This window comes from Crinia signifera, chromosome 1 (genome assembly GCF_055691185.1).
Source record: "Crinia signifera chromosome 1, ASM5569118v1, whole genome shotgun sequence".
NCBI classification, from domain to species: domain Eukaryota; kingdom Metazoa; phylum Chordata; class Amphibia; order Anura; family Myobatrachidae; genus Crinia; species Crinia signifera.
In genome coordinates this window covers 432949100-432965523 of record NC_139217.1, presented here as the reverse complement: position 1 = coordinate 432965523, position 16424 = coordinate 432949100, and the positions used below count along the sequence as shown (strand labels likewise).

Sequence of the window (16424 nt, the reverse complement as noted above, 5' to 3'; positions counted from 1 at the left end):
CTTAGTAAATAATGGTATATATTAAATTCAGTATCCCCCCCGTGGAGCGACGAATGGCCGAATCCGAGCTCTGCCAGTAGTAGCAGCGCACAGTATAGCGGCGCCCAATGCCACCGCGCAGCAGCCGCCATGTTTAGTGTGGGAAAACAAGCAGCCTGCGCACCTTCCCCTTGCGTCATTGATTGGGGTCGATTAATCAGTCGCCTTAAGAGCAGCTCGAAGCCATGGTGGAACGTGGGCACAAATACAGAAATGTGCCTTAGTTTTTATAGCACCCGAAGAGCTCCGGTCACGTGACCTGACAACGGGGCGAGATAGTTATCTGCGCGTGCGCCGTAGTTGGATTTGACCCAGGCGGCGAACCGTAGAACTTTGTTTCCTGACTCTCCTGTTGTGGCCATTGCGGCTTTTTGGCATTTGCAGGCGTCATGGATGTGAATCAGCCCAAGCAGGAGCATCTCCTGGCCCTGAAAGGTATGGGCGACAGGGTGCGGTGGTTCAAGTGTGGAGAGTGGGCCTTCAATTCTCCCCTCTGCTGTGTATGCCGTTTCTGTCTGCTCATGTCATGCAGGAGGGTGGCAGTTACCACGTACTGTAGCTACTGCTGGCTCTCCAGCCGGGTGATAATATTATGGACATGTCTAAACTGTGCCCCGCCAGCTGTTGAAAAACTACACATCACAGCATGCCTGGTCATAGTTAGCATTCCCTAATAGCAAAACTGTAGCAATGGCATGATGGGACTTGTAGGTTCTCTACACCTGGAGGGCCATAGGGCATTCCTGGCAGTGACACCTTGATTCTAGTTGCAGCCAGGCCGCTAACCAAATAACTGTGGACAATAGGTATGGTATAACTTACTGGCTGCCGGGATTCCGATGGTAGTTTCTCCGACATCGGAATACCAACTGTCAGGAGCCTGACAGGGGGAGAGCGCATTCAGGCTCCTTGCGAGCTAAGTCGGGATGCCGATGTCAAGGAAACGACTGTCAGGCAGTCATCTGACACCCATGTAATAAGTTTTGGAGAAGTGATAAAGTGGATATGGAGATTAGCTACCAACCATAGTGTTCATTCTAGCACCCGCTATATTTGAAAACCCATGCAGTTCCTCTGCCCTGCCTGGGGTGTCACTGTCTGCTCTGGTGTTTCTAGCACAGGTCTGGTATATACATATACAAACCACACTGTGCTAGAAGCACTACAGCAGACAGTGACACCCCAGGCAGGGTAGAGGAACTGCATGGGTTTTCAAATATGACGGCTGCTAGAATGATCACTAAACCAGCTCCTAACTATTATTTTTAACTGGATCCCATCCAACGTGTCTGGTTTCCATACTGTTTTGTACATTTTACATTTTTCTTAATAAGCAAGGCATGCTTCCTAGTCTGCAGATTAATTTGCCATTAGTTGCTTTAAATTCAGTGCAATTCATTGTAATTGAATTAAATGCTTTTTTTTTTTTTTTTTTTTTTTTAATAGTGCCTGAGTATTCCTATGAATTGTAATGTCTTTATAGATCCACCTCGCATGCACACACCCTTTGCAGAAATCCTGTATAGCAGCCCATGCCGATGCGGGCGTTGTGGGCTGCAATAGCAGGGATCACATTGCATTGCATGTGCATGCAATGCGATGCAATTTGATGAAACCTAAGAACTGATGAAACCTAAGAACAAAAAGTATGTGCAAGCACATACTTTTTGTACTGTGCGATGAGGTGCGCGGGAGCGCGCACCTCAAAGCACACATCGGCTCAGCAGCGTGTATAGGCAGCTTATGTACAATACTTTTATTAGTAACATTGATGTCAAACTGCATTAATATACATGTTGCAAAACTGCATAGGGTAAAGATTCCCAAGGTAGTTTGATGCAAGTACTGTAAAGTGTACTTGCTGCCCAGTGTGTATGGTGCATGGATGTTAAGGGGGGAAATTGCATACACACTGAGCGTTTTTCCTCCTGCCCAGCCATTTCCCCCGGGTGTAGACCGCGTTCCATAGCAGGACACTATGGAAAGCCATCCTCTCCATCGCTCATCTGCTGGTAATACCAGTGTCGGCCAGCAGTGATGATACGGGAGCGATTAGTACACACTGGGCGGCTCAGACAAGAAAACTGAGTGGCTTTCATATGAGTCGCCCAGTTTTACGGGGCTTTAGACATCAAGCAGCTGTTAGGTGGAATAAATGAATAATGTGCTTAGGAATAAGCAACACATTGATTTGTGTTGTAGTTAATTCAGTGTGAATTTAGAAAGGGGTATTTTTTCTACGTGCACTTTGTATGGGGTAATTTGGGAATACCCCTTTATCACCACTTACGTATTTGCTGACTCCGCCTGAGGCGCACTGTGTCTACACTACTTTTACTCTATATCTAATTCAGTGTGAATTGTTTGACTCTTAGCTTTGCTTACAGGTGATCTGTCTCCATTGCACATAGCTGGCAGGTGCACTATAATCAGTTTGCGATTGTATCCCTCAATGCGATGTCAGTCAGCCTGGATAAGCTTTGTATTGGAAATGGTCACAAGTTATACCGCTTTCAGACCGCACTCTAGACCCGGGTTATTGCCGTGTTCTTGCGGCCCCAACACGGGTCAAGGTGCGGTCTGAAAAGGCCACCACGGGTCGAGCAACACGGGTGTTCAACCCTGGTAATGACCAGGGTTGAACACGGCTATGACCCGTATCAAGTGCAGTGTGAACGGGTGCCTGGGTCGAGCGACCCGTGTCCCGTTCACAGTATGGAGGAGGCAGCACTGTCAGCTCCAAGTACTGCCTCCTCCAGAGCCCCCGATGAAGCGCCGCCGCCCAGCTCCGCCCCCCTGTGACGTCACCGATTCGGCAATATGCCGTGTCGGTGTCAGAACTTTCAGACCGCATTGCCGTGTTGCTCTGGGGATGGGACCCGTGTCCTAATCCCGTGTGCGACACGGCATTTGCGGTCTGAAAGTAGTATAATTGGAAGCTGTGCTTAAATGCTCATTGTTTAATGTCTAATGCTAAGCTCTTTGAAATAAGCTTAGAACCAAACCCATTTGAATAAAGTAGCTTATAGCTGGGAGATGGCAGTTCTATTGATTGGATGTTTTCACATCGCAAAATGCAGGGTCGCACCGGGACTTTGAAACGGTCCCTGGCGCGACCATGCATTTTGGGATGTTCACATCCCCTCAGCGAACTGGCATCATTGCCGGTTTGCTGACGTCATCCGGGGGCGCGACAGGGAGTCAGCGCATCATTAGGGATGGGGGAGGAAGCAGCGCTTAGAGCTAGCGCTGCCTCCTCCATAGTGTGAACCGGACCCGTTTAAACCGTTCACACTGCACAGCAACACGGCAATGGACTGGTAAGAACCCTTATTTTTTACCGGTTTGTATTGCCGTGTTGCTACCCATTTGTGGGACCCGGTAACCCCCTTCACATCACACTAATTACCAGGTCGAACCAGCAAGAAACCGGCTTGTACCCGGTAATTCGTTGCAATGTGAAAGGGGTATAGTCATAGAATCTGATTTGTTGCATTCAATAGAACTCCCATTTTAGTAAATTTTACCCCACAAAATGCCACATGAATGTACTATTATAAGATTGCAGACAGGGATTCTAGTAGTTTCATAAAAACAATACTGCCCTTTTTCATCTGTTTCTTGAATGGTTTGTTTTGAGTGTACAAACATTCCATTATGGACCTTCATATATACATATTCATATTGATCTTGCTCTGTTTATCTATAACTTGTGCTAATGCTTAATGTGCTGACCCTAGATGTCAAAGCCCCTTGCAGAAAAGTGGCACCATGCTTGAGCTACAATTTGCTTACAAAAGCTCCTCCGTCCCACAGCGCCCTTGTGCCACAGAGTCAACTGTTGCTGAAATTGTTGATTGCCCCTTTACCGACATGGGATTCTTTTAGTGTTGCGGGCAATTTAAGTGCCAAGCAATTGTAGAAGGTTTATCAAATTAGGATGATTCTATTTTTTTTATGCCAACCATTTTGTGCCATGCTTCTGCTTCAGGTTGCATGCACATGTGATCAGAGAACATGGAACCCAATGTGCTGGAATTGGGCGCTGTTTTTGTGCTACTGATACCAGATGGGGAGCGAGTTACCAAATAGAATTTGAAGAGGAGCAATGCTATGATCGCAACATTAAGAGAATGGCATTGAAGCATCAGTGATTTATTTCAAGGACCACAAATCGGGATCAGCCATGATTTTTCAAAATAACTATTGAATCGGTGACTTGACCAAAATGATCCAAGTCTTACCAGCATCCCTTCTTATCTCTGCAGGCACATGGCATGGCGTAAAGGTGTCTTGACTGGTTGCCCTTGTGAGAGAACTTTATTGGAGCAATGGGTGATGACTATAAACCGGAAAAGGAAGTGGTGGTGCACTACCGTACCTCGCAAAATAGATCGGAAGACTTACAGAAAATAGCAGCAGGCTCATTAGAGATATTTCCTCTTCGGCCCTTGCCAAAATTTTGTCCATGGTTTCCAGATCATGTGCAGAACTTCATTCTCAAGCCTCAAACGCCTCCTCCTTTAATATCTGTAGATCTTTGTTCTAAGATATCATGTGATCCCTTCAATCCAGTCCAAGAGGAGTCCCTCATGTGCTGCGATCCTACACCAAACCTGTTAGAGTTTAAGCCAAATGTCCATACAACAAAAGATGAAGCTGGGCCAATAGAGACCACCAAAAAAGATGACGTCATATGTGACCCGCAGGTGAGGAGTGAAAGCACTTCCAAGGAGAGACCATCTTTTCGGTCATGGAGTATTTGTACTCGGAGAGCCTGCAATGGGGACACCATCGTAGCCGCCTCTGACCAGCTGAAAGACACCTTAGAAACACTTAAGTTGAATTTGTTCCACAGGGGAAGATGGACCATTTTACCATCCGTTTGTGGCACTCTGAGTTTGGAGGACATCTGGGGCAAATTAAGCAGATTGATGCGACACTATATTCTTCCAACCTGTAATGCTACAATGCAAAGAGACCTCCCCGAGATATGGATATTCTGTGACTTGCGTTACTGTGAGCACATTGGGACGTTAGTTAAATCAGAATTGAAACTATGTGGCACAATAGATTTCTTTGTTCATAAACACGGCATTATTTTAAGTATGTAGTCGCTGATCATCTGTAAATAGTTCTGGAATTAGATACACTGCAGTGTATTGTTTCAGGACACACTGGGGGGAAATTAAATAATTTCCGCCATCTCTCTCTGCGTCTCCCCCCCCCCCCCCCCCCCACACACACACCTTTTCGGGATTCCGGCCGCCGGGATTTCAAACCAATCCTGTAGCAATGTATGCTGAGTGATCTGGCAGGGCCTACACATGGAGAGATTTTTGGGTCATTTTCTAAACAATCTAGTCAGATCGCTTTAAAAAATGACCTAAAATCGCTCCGTGTGTAGGCACCATAAGCATGAATGCACTTGTGTGCAGTTCTAAATCTTCTTCATTTGCTTTTGTTGCATTATTATAAACTCTGTTCTGATTTTCTGCTGTGATTACATGTCGGCTTTGCAGGATGTGTCTAGCTGATCTCTGCTTGTCACCTATGGCGATGCGGGCAGAGGTAGGGCTGCCATTATTCCCATTATGCGCACAATGCAAGCTAGATTCACAGTTTGCCTGTAATGGACTCTTGGACTCTACTCCCAGGTGTTTAGTGATGATCACCTGGATTTCTGACTAATGTAACATGGTTTCACAGGGAAAGAAAAATCTTTTGAGGGAAAACAAAGATCGGTACTTTAGTTTCACGGCGCCCGATATATCGGATGTGATATCGGCCGATATATCGATGCGGTCCACTGCGATTTTTATTTTATTTTTTTACCTGTTCATAACCCCACTATCCACTACGCATGGAGTTGATTTTATATAGTGTGGTGAGCGCAGCAAGCCGCCGAGCCCGAAGCGTGGTGAGCGCAGGGGATTACTGCGCTCGCCACACTATATAAAATCAACTCCATGCGTAGTGGATAGTAGGGTTATGAACAGGTAAAAAAAATCGCATCCGATAAAAAAAAATCGCATCCGATATATCGGCCGCCGTGAAACTATACAAGTCCCCAAAGACCTTTTGTCACTGAGCTTGTTTGTGTAGTTAAAGAATAAAAATTGTCACCATATCAATGCAGTTCTCACATCATAATGTTACAGGCCTGATTCTTTGCATAGGTTTTTTAATTCTAAACATCTCTGGCTGTTTATTGCCCTCCTTTTTGGCATACATAAATGTTAGTAATACCCCTTTCAGACATACGTAAAAATCCCAGGATTCACACAATTCCAGGACTAGCGTATGTAGTCATCTAAAATCCCGATTCCTGCGCACCTGCAATGGACCCGAAATTTAAAAAAACCCAGGACTGAAACGGGTCTAAAATCCCGGGTAGTATGTCTTAAAGGGGTATAATTCAGCAATACAGGTAATGATTAAATTAAATTTATGTTGACGCTTGCACTGTCCTGTATTCCATGATCTTCAGGGTATTTTTAAGTATGCCTAACACTCCCCCGTTTCCTGCTTCTCTTATTTACCGAGGCAGAGCAGGAAGCCATAGTGCTGAGATGTAAATTAACATATTGGCTGCTGAAGTGTGGGAATGAAAAATCCTCTGTCCGGCATTGCTGCCAAGCCACCCACAGTGCATTATCCTTGTGCTGATGAGCGGTGTGTCTCACCCCCTGCCAGCTCAATGGGCATGTGCAGATCTCCTGTTCTACATGGGAGCGGCAAATAATGAAGCCATTCTGCTGTGGTGTATGGGCAATGACACCTGCCTCTATCGATAGCTGCAGATGTCTGACCGGTCAGCACTACTGACCATTCCTACATTGCCCTCAGCTTTTGGGGGGATATCTTTTAGATTGCTGCAGGACAGCGGTGCCCTCATCGTTATTGGGGCTGCTCACTTCTTCATATTGGATAACCCAGCTGACACTTTCACACTGAAGACTACCATGTTGGTCCTGGTTCAGTCCTGGTAATGAGAAGGGTCATATTACTGGGGGACTGAAACTAGTCCCTTTAACACCAAACCCAGGACACCCGCCAACACCTCAGGTCAGGGGCTCTGAGAAATTAGTTTATGGGTAATAGAAAAATTTTAAGCTGAAATATTTTATTTTTATACCGTTTAGTTTTATCGCCTATACTGTGTATTATAAACTTAATTATTAAAGATTTTTATATTTTATTTTAATGAGAGGTCTGTATTGTGTTTTTTGTTTTGTTTTTTTAATGGCTATTGAGTTGAAATGTTTTTGGATGGCAATATTTTTTTCTTTTTCCTTGGCAAATGTCTAGACATGGGGTTCCCAAACTTTTTTGGAATCCCGGCACCTGGAAGCATCAGAATTTTTTTCCACGGGCAAAAAAAAAATCCTTTTTAGAAAAGAAAATTGAATGCAGTAAATTTGTCATCCTTATGTGGTTTATGTGGCGAGAGACAGGATTGGTATCTGTTTGTCCCCATAGTTTATGATGGCAAGCCACAAGCCCTGGTTTTGCCACTGACCAATTTAAATTATTTCTGGACCACCAACCTGAGGCACCCTTACAAGTGTCCCAGTGCACCACTGGGTACGGATGGCCATCGGTGCCTTTGCCATCGAGGGTAAAAGTGCAACTGGCCATCAATAGTGTAAAACTAATCAGTGGGTGACCAACAATAGTTTTACATACCGATGGTCATCTATTACGTTTGAGTGATTGGCCTGTGGGCCAATCAAACCATGTGGGTGGAGCTGTGCTCAGTTCAGGGGTGGAGCTGTGCTCAGTTTCCCGGCACTTTGGAAGAAGAAAAAAAGGCAAAACATCAGTTTTGCTGTACAATCGATGTAGGGAAACCATCTGGTTCTCCCCCATCGATGGCAAAAGTATTCAACATCGGCCACAAACCATCGAATCCTCAATGGTCGATGACAATCCCTACCCCTGGGTTCCACTGGCCTTCTTAGATGGACAAAACCATGTAATGTAAAATGTGCAGAGAGAATTAGATTTGGGTAAGTTATTGTAGATGTAAAATGTGCAGAGAGAATTAGATTTGGGTGAGTTATTTTGTTTCTGTGCAGGGTAAATACTGGCTGCTTTATTTTTACACTGCAATATAGATCTCACTTTGAATTAAACCCCACCCAAATCTAATTCTCTTTCTGCACATGTTACATCTACCCCACCTGCAGTGCACATGGTTTTGTCCTTCTAAGAAGGATTTTTGCAGAAAGAGTGAACTAGAATAACCCCCTTTATTCTCAGACTTCTTACACCAAGCTGTCCTTTATTGTGAATAAATGCCGGCTGCATGCAGGCTGTTTTATTGGTGCTGCTAAAGGGGCAGGGTGGATATTGCCCTTTAAAAATCGGCAGAGGCCTGGCATGAATGCTCTTTGTCTCATCAGCAAAATGATCTTCGCCAACCACACTTGCACTGATGTAGAGGGAGGACTACTCTATTTTGCATAATTCTATATGTAATTTATATGTACAAGTGCCCAACATTGGGGTCATTCCATGTGACTCTCATTGCATTTCATGTTCATTTTTAGGAATTTAAATGAACGCACACAAAAATGAAGCTGAAATTTAACATCTTATAAATCACATTTAATATATGTAGTCCTAATAAATGTCGGGGGTGTATTCAGTGTGTGCCAGTATTTCTGACCATATTGAAGCCTGTCAGATTCAACTATTTAATAAGTCGAATCTGGATAGTTGAACACTGCTGCTGGATTGTCCAGTCCGCGGCTGCTTTCCACAAAATGCACATGTTCCGACAGTTGAAACACTTCTGAAAGTCAGAACATTGATTTGGCTGTGATTTTAATCAAACATTGAGGGGTAGATGTCTGAATAAAGCAGTGATAAGGAAGAAGTGATAAAGTGCCTGGTACTTTATTGCCGGCCAACTGTTCAGATACAGGCTGGGTTTTAAAAGGGACAGTTAGAAGCTAAAGGTCTAGGCCAGGCTTTCCCAACCATGGTCCTCAAGGCACACCAACAGTGCAGGTTTTGTAGATATTCAGGCTTGAGCACAGGTGACTTAATTAGTATCTGAGTGATTCTGATTAAACCATCTGTGCTGAAGCCTGGCTATCAGTAAAACCTGCACTGTTGGTGTGCCTTGAGGACCGTGGTTGGGAAAGCCTGGTATAGGCACAATGGGGCAGATTTATTAGGCTTAGTGAAGTGATAAACTGTCTGGTTTTTATCACCGGCCAATCAGCTCCTGCCTGTGAAGTTACAGGCTTGGTTTGAAAAATGACAGGTAGGAGCTGATTGGCCGGTGATAAAAAAAAAACAGACACTATCACTTCACCGAGCTTAATAAATCTACCCCTTTATTACTTCACCTCCCTTATAATTGCTTCGTACATCTATCCCTGAATACCCCCTTAGAAGCAGAAAAAAAATACTCTCTGAGCTGCAGAGAGGACTGGAGACCCCACAGAGAACAGTATGTGAAAACCCTGTGACCAATTTGTGTAAATTGAATACTGCAGGTATCAGGAGAACGCATATCTGCGGTGATCCAAAACTAGCCGTAAGGTTTTTAACCTTGCTAAACCTCTCTTCTAATTGTTTTCTCCATTGTATTTATGCTCATAATAGTGTAGTAGAATTGGAGCCTCACAATCTATGGCCTCCTCCATTCTTCTCTGCATCGTGGCCCTTACTCAGATCTCATCGCAGTATGAATTTCTTCTCAAAATGGGCAAAACCATGTGCACTGCAGGGGGGGGGCAGATGTAACGTGTATACAGTTAGATTTGGGTGAATTATTTTGTTTCTGTGCAGGGAAAAAACTGGCTGCATTATTTTTAGATTTCAGTTTGCACACACCCCACCCAAATGTAACTCGCTCTGCACATGTTACATCCGCCCACCTGCAGTGCGCATGGTTTTGCCCATTTTGAGAACAAATTTGTACTGTGATCAGATCTGAATAAGGGCACATGACATAACATGCTGTAATAACGGTAGCTGCTGATTGGGTCACCGCCTCACAGAATACCTGTACTCTGGCCTTGTTTGCTATGAAGTGCGCAATAACCTGCAATGTACGTAGTCAAATGTGCTCTATAATCAAAAAGTATGCATCTTGTACGTAAGGTCGATACTGTGTGTGTGTATCTCTTTAATTTGCTATTGTATTAGGTCAATCTATTCTACACTATTTATCCGTAGACTTACTTCAAAATATGTAGATGTATGATGGTGTCAAATGTCTTATTTCTCTTGTCTAGTGATGCGCCTTACCAAACCCACCTTATTCACGAATATCCCAGTGACATGTGAGGATCGCGACCTTCCGGGTAATTTTAATTATTTATTTACAGTTTCTTATATAGCGCAGCAGATTCCGTTGCGCTTTACAATAGTAGACAGTGATAAAACAAACTGGGTAACAGACAGACTTGGAGGTAGGAGGGCCCTGCTGCAAGCTTATCCTCTATAGGGATATAGGAGGGAAACACAAGGACAGGCAATGGGTTTACCTGCAGATATCTATTGGAACCTGTGAAGTAATGGGAGCTGGAAAAATTGGGGGATTTTTAATAGCAGAGACTGGCTTAGTATTTTATTTTGTACGGATCACCAAAAGTTCTGAACATAGGCTGCCTGGCGCACTTTGCTATTCACGTTATCATGATGGAACGTTCCACAGTCTGCATTGGTATAGTCCTGAACGTAGGCTGGCTGGCGCACTTTGCCATTCACGTTATCATGATGGAACGTTCCACAGTCTGCATTGGTATAGTTCTGAACGTAGGCTGGCTGGCGCACTTTGCCATTCACGTTATCATGATGGAACGTTCCACAGTCTGCATTGGTATAGTTCTGAACGTAGGCTGCCTGGCGCACTTTGCTATTCACGTTATCATGATGGAACGTTCCACAGTCTGCATTGGTATAGTCCTGAACGTAGGCAGCCTGGCGCACTTTGCCATTCACGTTATGATGGAACGTTCCACAGTCTGCATTGGTATAGTACTGAACGTAGGCTGCCTGGCGCACTTTGCCATTCACGTTATCATGATGGAACGTTCCACAGTCTGCATTGGTATAGTACTGAACGTAGGCTGCCTGGCGCACTTTGCTATTCACGTTATCATGATGGAACGTTCCACAGTCTGCATTGGTATAGTACTGAACGTAGGCTGCCTGGCGCACTTTGCCATTCACGTTATGATGGAACGTTCCACAGTCTGCATTGGTATAGTTCTGAACGTAGGCTGCCTGGCGCACTTTGCCATTCACGTTATCATGATCTAACATTCCACAGTCTGCATTGGTATAGTTCTGAACGTAGGCTGCCTGGCGCACTTTGCCATTCACGTTATCATGATCTAACATTCCACAGTCTGCATTGGTATAGTTCTGAACGTAGGCTGCCTGGCGCACTTTGCCATTCACGTTATCATGATGGAACGTTCCACAGTCTGCATAGGTATAGTTCTGAACGTAGGCTGCCTGGCGCACTTTGCCATTCACGTTATGATGGAACGTTCCACAGTCTGCATTGGTATAGTACTGAACATAGGCTGCCTGGTGCACTTTGCCATTCATGTTATGATGGAACGTTCCACAGTCTGCATTGGTATAGTACTGAACATAGGCTGCCTGGCGCACTTTGCCATTAATGTTATCATGATGGAACGTTCCACAGTCTGCATAGGTATAGTTCTGAACGTAGGCTGGCTGGCGCACTTTGCCATTCACGTTATCATGATGGAACGTTCCACAGTCTGCATAGGTATAGTTCTGACTGTAGGCTGCCTGGCGCACTTTGCCATTCACGTTATCATGATGGAACGTTCCACAGTCTGCATTGGTATAGTTCTGACTGTAGGCTGCCTGGCGCACTTTGCCATTCACGTTATGATGGAACGTTCCACAGTCGGCATTGGTATAGTTCTGATCGCCATCTAATTCAGAACTATACATTAATGTACTGCTCTGTATAAGCTCTTGAGCGTATTGTAACTTTGGGTAGCGCTACATGTATAGTGTATTCCATAGGATGCTTTGTCTGCTGCTGCCCTACTGATGTGCTCCCTGTTTTGCTCACAGGCGATCTGTTTAGTACTCTCATGAGGGAAGATCCGTCTACAGTGAAAGGAGCAGAAATACTAATGCTGGGAGAAATGCTGACACTACCACAGAACTTTGGGTACGACACTAGTAATTGCATTATTTTAAGGTTACTTCTAGAAAAAAAAATCCTACTATGGCTTATTTTAGCAGTAACACGTATATTCTAGGTAGCAGTGGTTCTCAACCTCGGTCTTCCAGGACCCCCAACAGTGCACGTTTTCCAGGTCACCTGGCAGGTGAACAGGTGCACTCATTATTCACTGAAACCTTTTAAAAGATCACAGGTGGAGCTAATTATTTCACCTGTGAGTCTGTGAGGAGACCTGGAAAACATGCACTGCTGGGGGGTCCTGAGGGCTGAGGTTGAGAACCACTGTTCTAGGTAGCAGACAGACAAGTGGGACACGTGACACAGATGGGGTAGAAATGAGCAAGTAATAGTGGGTAAAGGGGCATACATACGGGTAATCTAAGCCCTTTTTCAAAGTGATCTGAATAGATCTCTTAGAAATTAAGCACAGAACGTCCGGTGTGCATACACCCTATAGTGTTGCGCTTCTCCCATGCGTCACCTTCACTCTACCTCTTTCCCTTTGGGTTCCAGAGGTAGGTAGCAGCGTGTGAAAAGTCTTGGAGGTAGGAGTGGAAGGAAGGAATCAGTAGGCAGGAGTGGAAGGAAGGAATCAGTAGGCAGAAGAGGCAGCGTACATTAGGAGGGCAGGAGTGTAAATGCTGATAAGGTCAGAGATGTAAGTGGGAGAGGAGTGGGTGAGCGCTTTGTGAGTGTGAGAAGTATGGATTGGATTATATAAGGGAAGGGAAGCCAGTGATGGGCTTGTAGAAGAGGGGAGGTGGATGTAGTACACTTGGTTAGGAAGATGAGCCAGTCTGTTGGTCATTTACAATATCACCTGGGAAATGAAGCTGGTGTCACCTATGACCCAGTAGCCTGTATACAGCACACACATTGCACCAATTCTAGCTAGGCCTATGGCTCCTACAGGTGCTTGTCAGAGGGTTGTGCTTCCCTAATACAGAGGCTGTGATCGCATGCTGGTAGCTTTCTGATGTAGTATTAACGTTCCCTTTTTGTCTATTGGTAGGTTCTGGTCTTTCTAAAATGCAAACGTTCTGTATAATGTTTCTTCTCATTCAACCTACAGAAATATCTTTCTGGGTGAAACGTTCTCAAGCTACATAAGTGTCCACAATGACAGCAGTCAAATAGTTAAAGATATCCAAGTGAAGGTAGGTTTATATCTGTGATGGCTGTGCTTGTGTTGTAGCAGGTCAGATTGTCCCGACACATTCCTGATTGTTTGCTGCTGCAGTCTGATTCATGCCGTGCCCGTAGTAATAGATCCTGGTGTGGCAGTGATCCTCCTAGATCTGCAAACGTTCAGATATGGATGCGTTTGTCTAACATTGTTACCTTATTTCCAGCATTTCAGATATGGATCGTTAACATGATTGGTTAGTTTGTACCAGTAGAATGTTGTTCACTAATGGGACCTACACATGGGAGATTTTTGAAGCAATCTGACTCCATAGAAAATGCCCCTACATCGCTCCCTGTGTAGGAGCCATAGCGATGTGCGGCCCTGCGCATTGCTAGCGCCCTGCGATTTAATATCCAGCATTCTGGATAAATCTACTTAATCGCCAGGAGAACACTGGCCCTGACTGATTGCTCAGCACACAGCGCTGACACATTGCTGTGTGCTGAGCAATGCTCAGCAAATCTCCCCATGTGTAGGCCTCTTACTCTGATACTACTCAGGACCCAGTTGTATAACTTGCAGATGCTCTCTATAAACCTCCGAAGACCAGGGGATAGTACTTTGCCCATGGATATTGCTGGCGAGCGCACAGCATGTACCTTTCTCAATCGTTTCAGTTCAAAATCAAAAGCTCTGAGGCGGTTTACAGGAGAGCTGTATAAAGTTTTTCCTTTTTAAATGTAGAATATCATTTTAAGCGGTCAGGTTTTCATTAGTAAATGCTGTTATTGCTGATCATGGTTAGAGCAGCCATTGGGGGTTCTTCTGGTCCACATGCTTGCATGAGAGCGCAATGTTTTTTAAATGCCCATTTCTGTGCATGGGTGGGGTGCGCACGGCCACGGCGAACAGAGCGTTTGCCGGGCACTTGCACCCAAGACTGCAGGCGTAGAAATGCTGGGCGTTCCCATGCAAATCCCCCAGTGACATGGGCGCGAGGGCTGGTGATGTCAGCTGCCCGCCCTGCTCCTATCGAGGGTGCACACATGTCTAAGTGACCTAAGAATCACTTAGATATGCGTGTTTCTTCCACATCATTCGAATGATGTGGGTGGCACCCCATAGGCAGCGAATGGATGTTTTGTCAAAACATCCATTCACAGCCATGCAGGCAACCCAGCGTGTGGGGAAGGGATTTCTGTGGTAAGTCCACATGTAACGCTGCGAAATTCACAGCATTGCGTGTGCACCGGAATAACATCCAGAACCTCTAGCACTGTGCGGTCACCGTGTTTTTGAATTGAGATCTTCCTTACCATCCATAGGCGGATCTCCAGACCAGCTCCCAGCGGCTGAACCTGTCCGCATCCACGGCTGTGGTGGCTGAACTGAAACCAGACAGTTGTATAGATGACGTCATTCATCATGAAGTGAAAGAAATAGGCACACACATGTGAGTGGCGTACGGTGGGGTCTTAATAATGGCAGGTAGGGGGAGAGATTAATGCAATAGTTTTATATAAATGGTCACTTTCACTTCTGAAGTATAATTGACCTTTTACTGAGTAACCAAGACAAACAGCGGTAGCACTGGAGTCGGCCTAGAGCCACCCTGTGCATGCAGCCGATCAGGAACGTTGGCTTCACTGGAGCACCTGTTAGCATCAGTGAAGCAGGGGGGTGTGGGAAGGCCCCTCCCTGGTTATATCACTATGGGGTCATGCCCAGCATGGAGATACTGGGCTGAGGCTAGTGTCTTCCCTGCCAGTTCTATTTCACTGACAGGAGCTGTGCACTGCAGGAAACTTCTCCTGTTGCTGCGGAGCAGCCAGCATTTTGGTGTCACCTGATGTCAATGTAGCCTGCACCCCCTTTGTGACCTCTTTTGGCACCCACACAATCTGGCTAGCATTGGTAAATCGCAGAATGCTTCTGTACCTTTTTTTCTGATTGGTGAATACTAGCACCGTGGGTAACACTAGCTCTTCTGCACCGTTAACTGTTGGCCGGTTACCAAGCGTGTGTTCCTGTGTTTCAGATTAGTGTGCGCTGTAAGTTATACCACCCAGACTGGGGAGAAAATGTACTTCAGGAAGTTCTTCAAATTCCAGGTAATCTTTATGTCCGTTCCTGTCCTGGTTTGTGAGTTTTTATCCAATGAAGTTTTAAACATGAAATTGGATAACTGACTAAAGGAGCCCATACACGCTCCATTTTCTGCGGCTCCGTTTTGTACTATGCGATGCGCGCTCCCGCGCATCACATAGTACGGTACAAAAAGTATGTGCTGCACATACTTTTTGTACTAGGTACACATCGTATCGGATCGCAGTGCATGCACACTGCATGCACAAGGGATGCGATCCAATACGATGTGTGCTGTTTTAGCACAGAACGGATCCGTTAAACGGGGGCTTTATTCCTTTCCAGCTGGGTCTATCCAGCCTTATAGGTCAGAGGCAAAATGGACAGATTTTTAATCATGTACAGCACTCTCCCCTTTTTATCACGTGTACATAGCCTGCTATATACTAGTTATCATTTACTGTTCAGCATCATTGGTGGCTGAACAAGTGGAAGACAGGTGGATGATACCGGCTAATGGTTAGCTTGGTCCCTACACTATAGGATTGTGTCACGGATGAGCCACTATGAGCAGCCTGCCCAGCTGTGCTGAATCTGCTTCCATGCATCCAGCAGTGACTGGTATTGTGACTGCCTTTAGTGAGGTGGCTGGCTGCCAAAGGTTTCGGGCATTTCTAGTAGAATAATGTTCAAAAGTCACCCAGTTGAACTTTTAGGAGGGTATTCCATCCCGGCCGCATTTTTCGCCAGGTGAAAAATCTACAATTTTCCCCCTTTTTTGGGGGGCGAATTCGACTCTCCCTATTCAATCCCAGTGCTGATTTTTATTTTTTGGCCTGGGACAAAAAATCCAGCTTGGCCGAAAACCATGTGGATCAGCGAAATTGCCACAAATCCACGTATTTTGTTGAATTTGCGGCCGTTTTTACCCAGCCCAATTCGCCGGGGGGAGAAAATGGACTCAAAACAGGT

General features: G+C 45.3%; 1 protein-coding gene across 4 annotated transcripts in view; it reads left to right on the top strand.

Moving 5' to 3' along the window:
* Window positions 1-206: 206 nt before the first annotated feature.
* The window catches only part of TRAPPC13 (trafficking protein particle complex subunit 13), a 31669-nt gene continuing 15451 nt past the window's right edge, over window positions 207-16424 (top strand). For 2 of the 4 annotated variants that reach the window (XM_083152938.1, XM_083152911.1), the window contains exons 1-6: window positions 208-474; window positions 10296-10364; window positions 12124-12223; window positions 13311-13395; window positions 14693-14820; window positions 15406-15478. In XM_083152938.1, the coding sequence (XP_083009064.1) occupies window positions 429-474; window positions 10296-10364; window positions 12124-12223; window positions 13311-13395; window positions 14693-14820; window positions 15406-15478 (501 nt within the window). In that variant the 5' untranslated portion in view covers window positions 208-428. Of the gene's footprint in view, window positions 475-10295; window positions 10365-12123; window positions 12224-13310; window positions 13396-14692; window positions 14821-15405; window positions 15479-16424 lie in introns of all 4 variants that reach the window. The other 2 variants (XM_083152920.1, XM_083152930.1) reach the window with 2 other exon arrangements.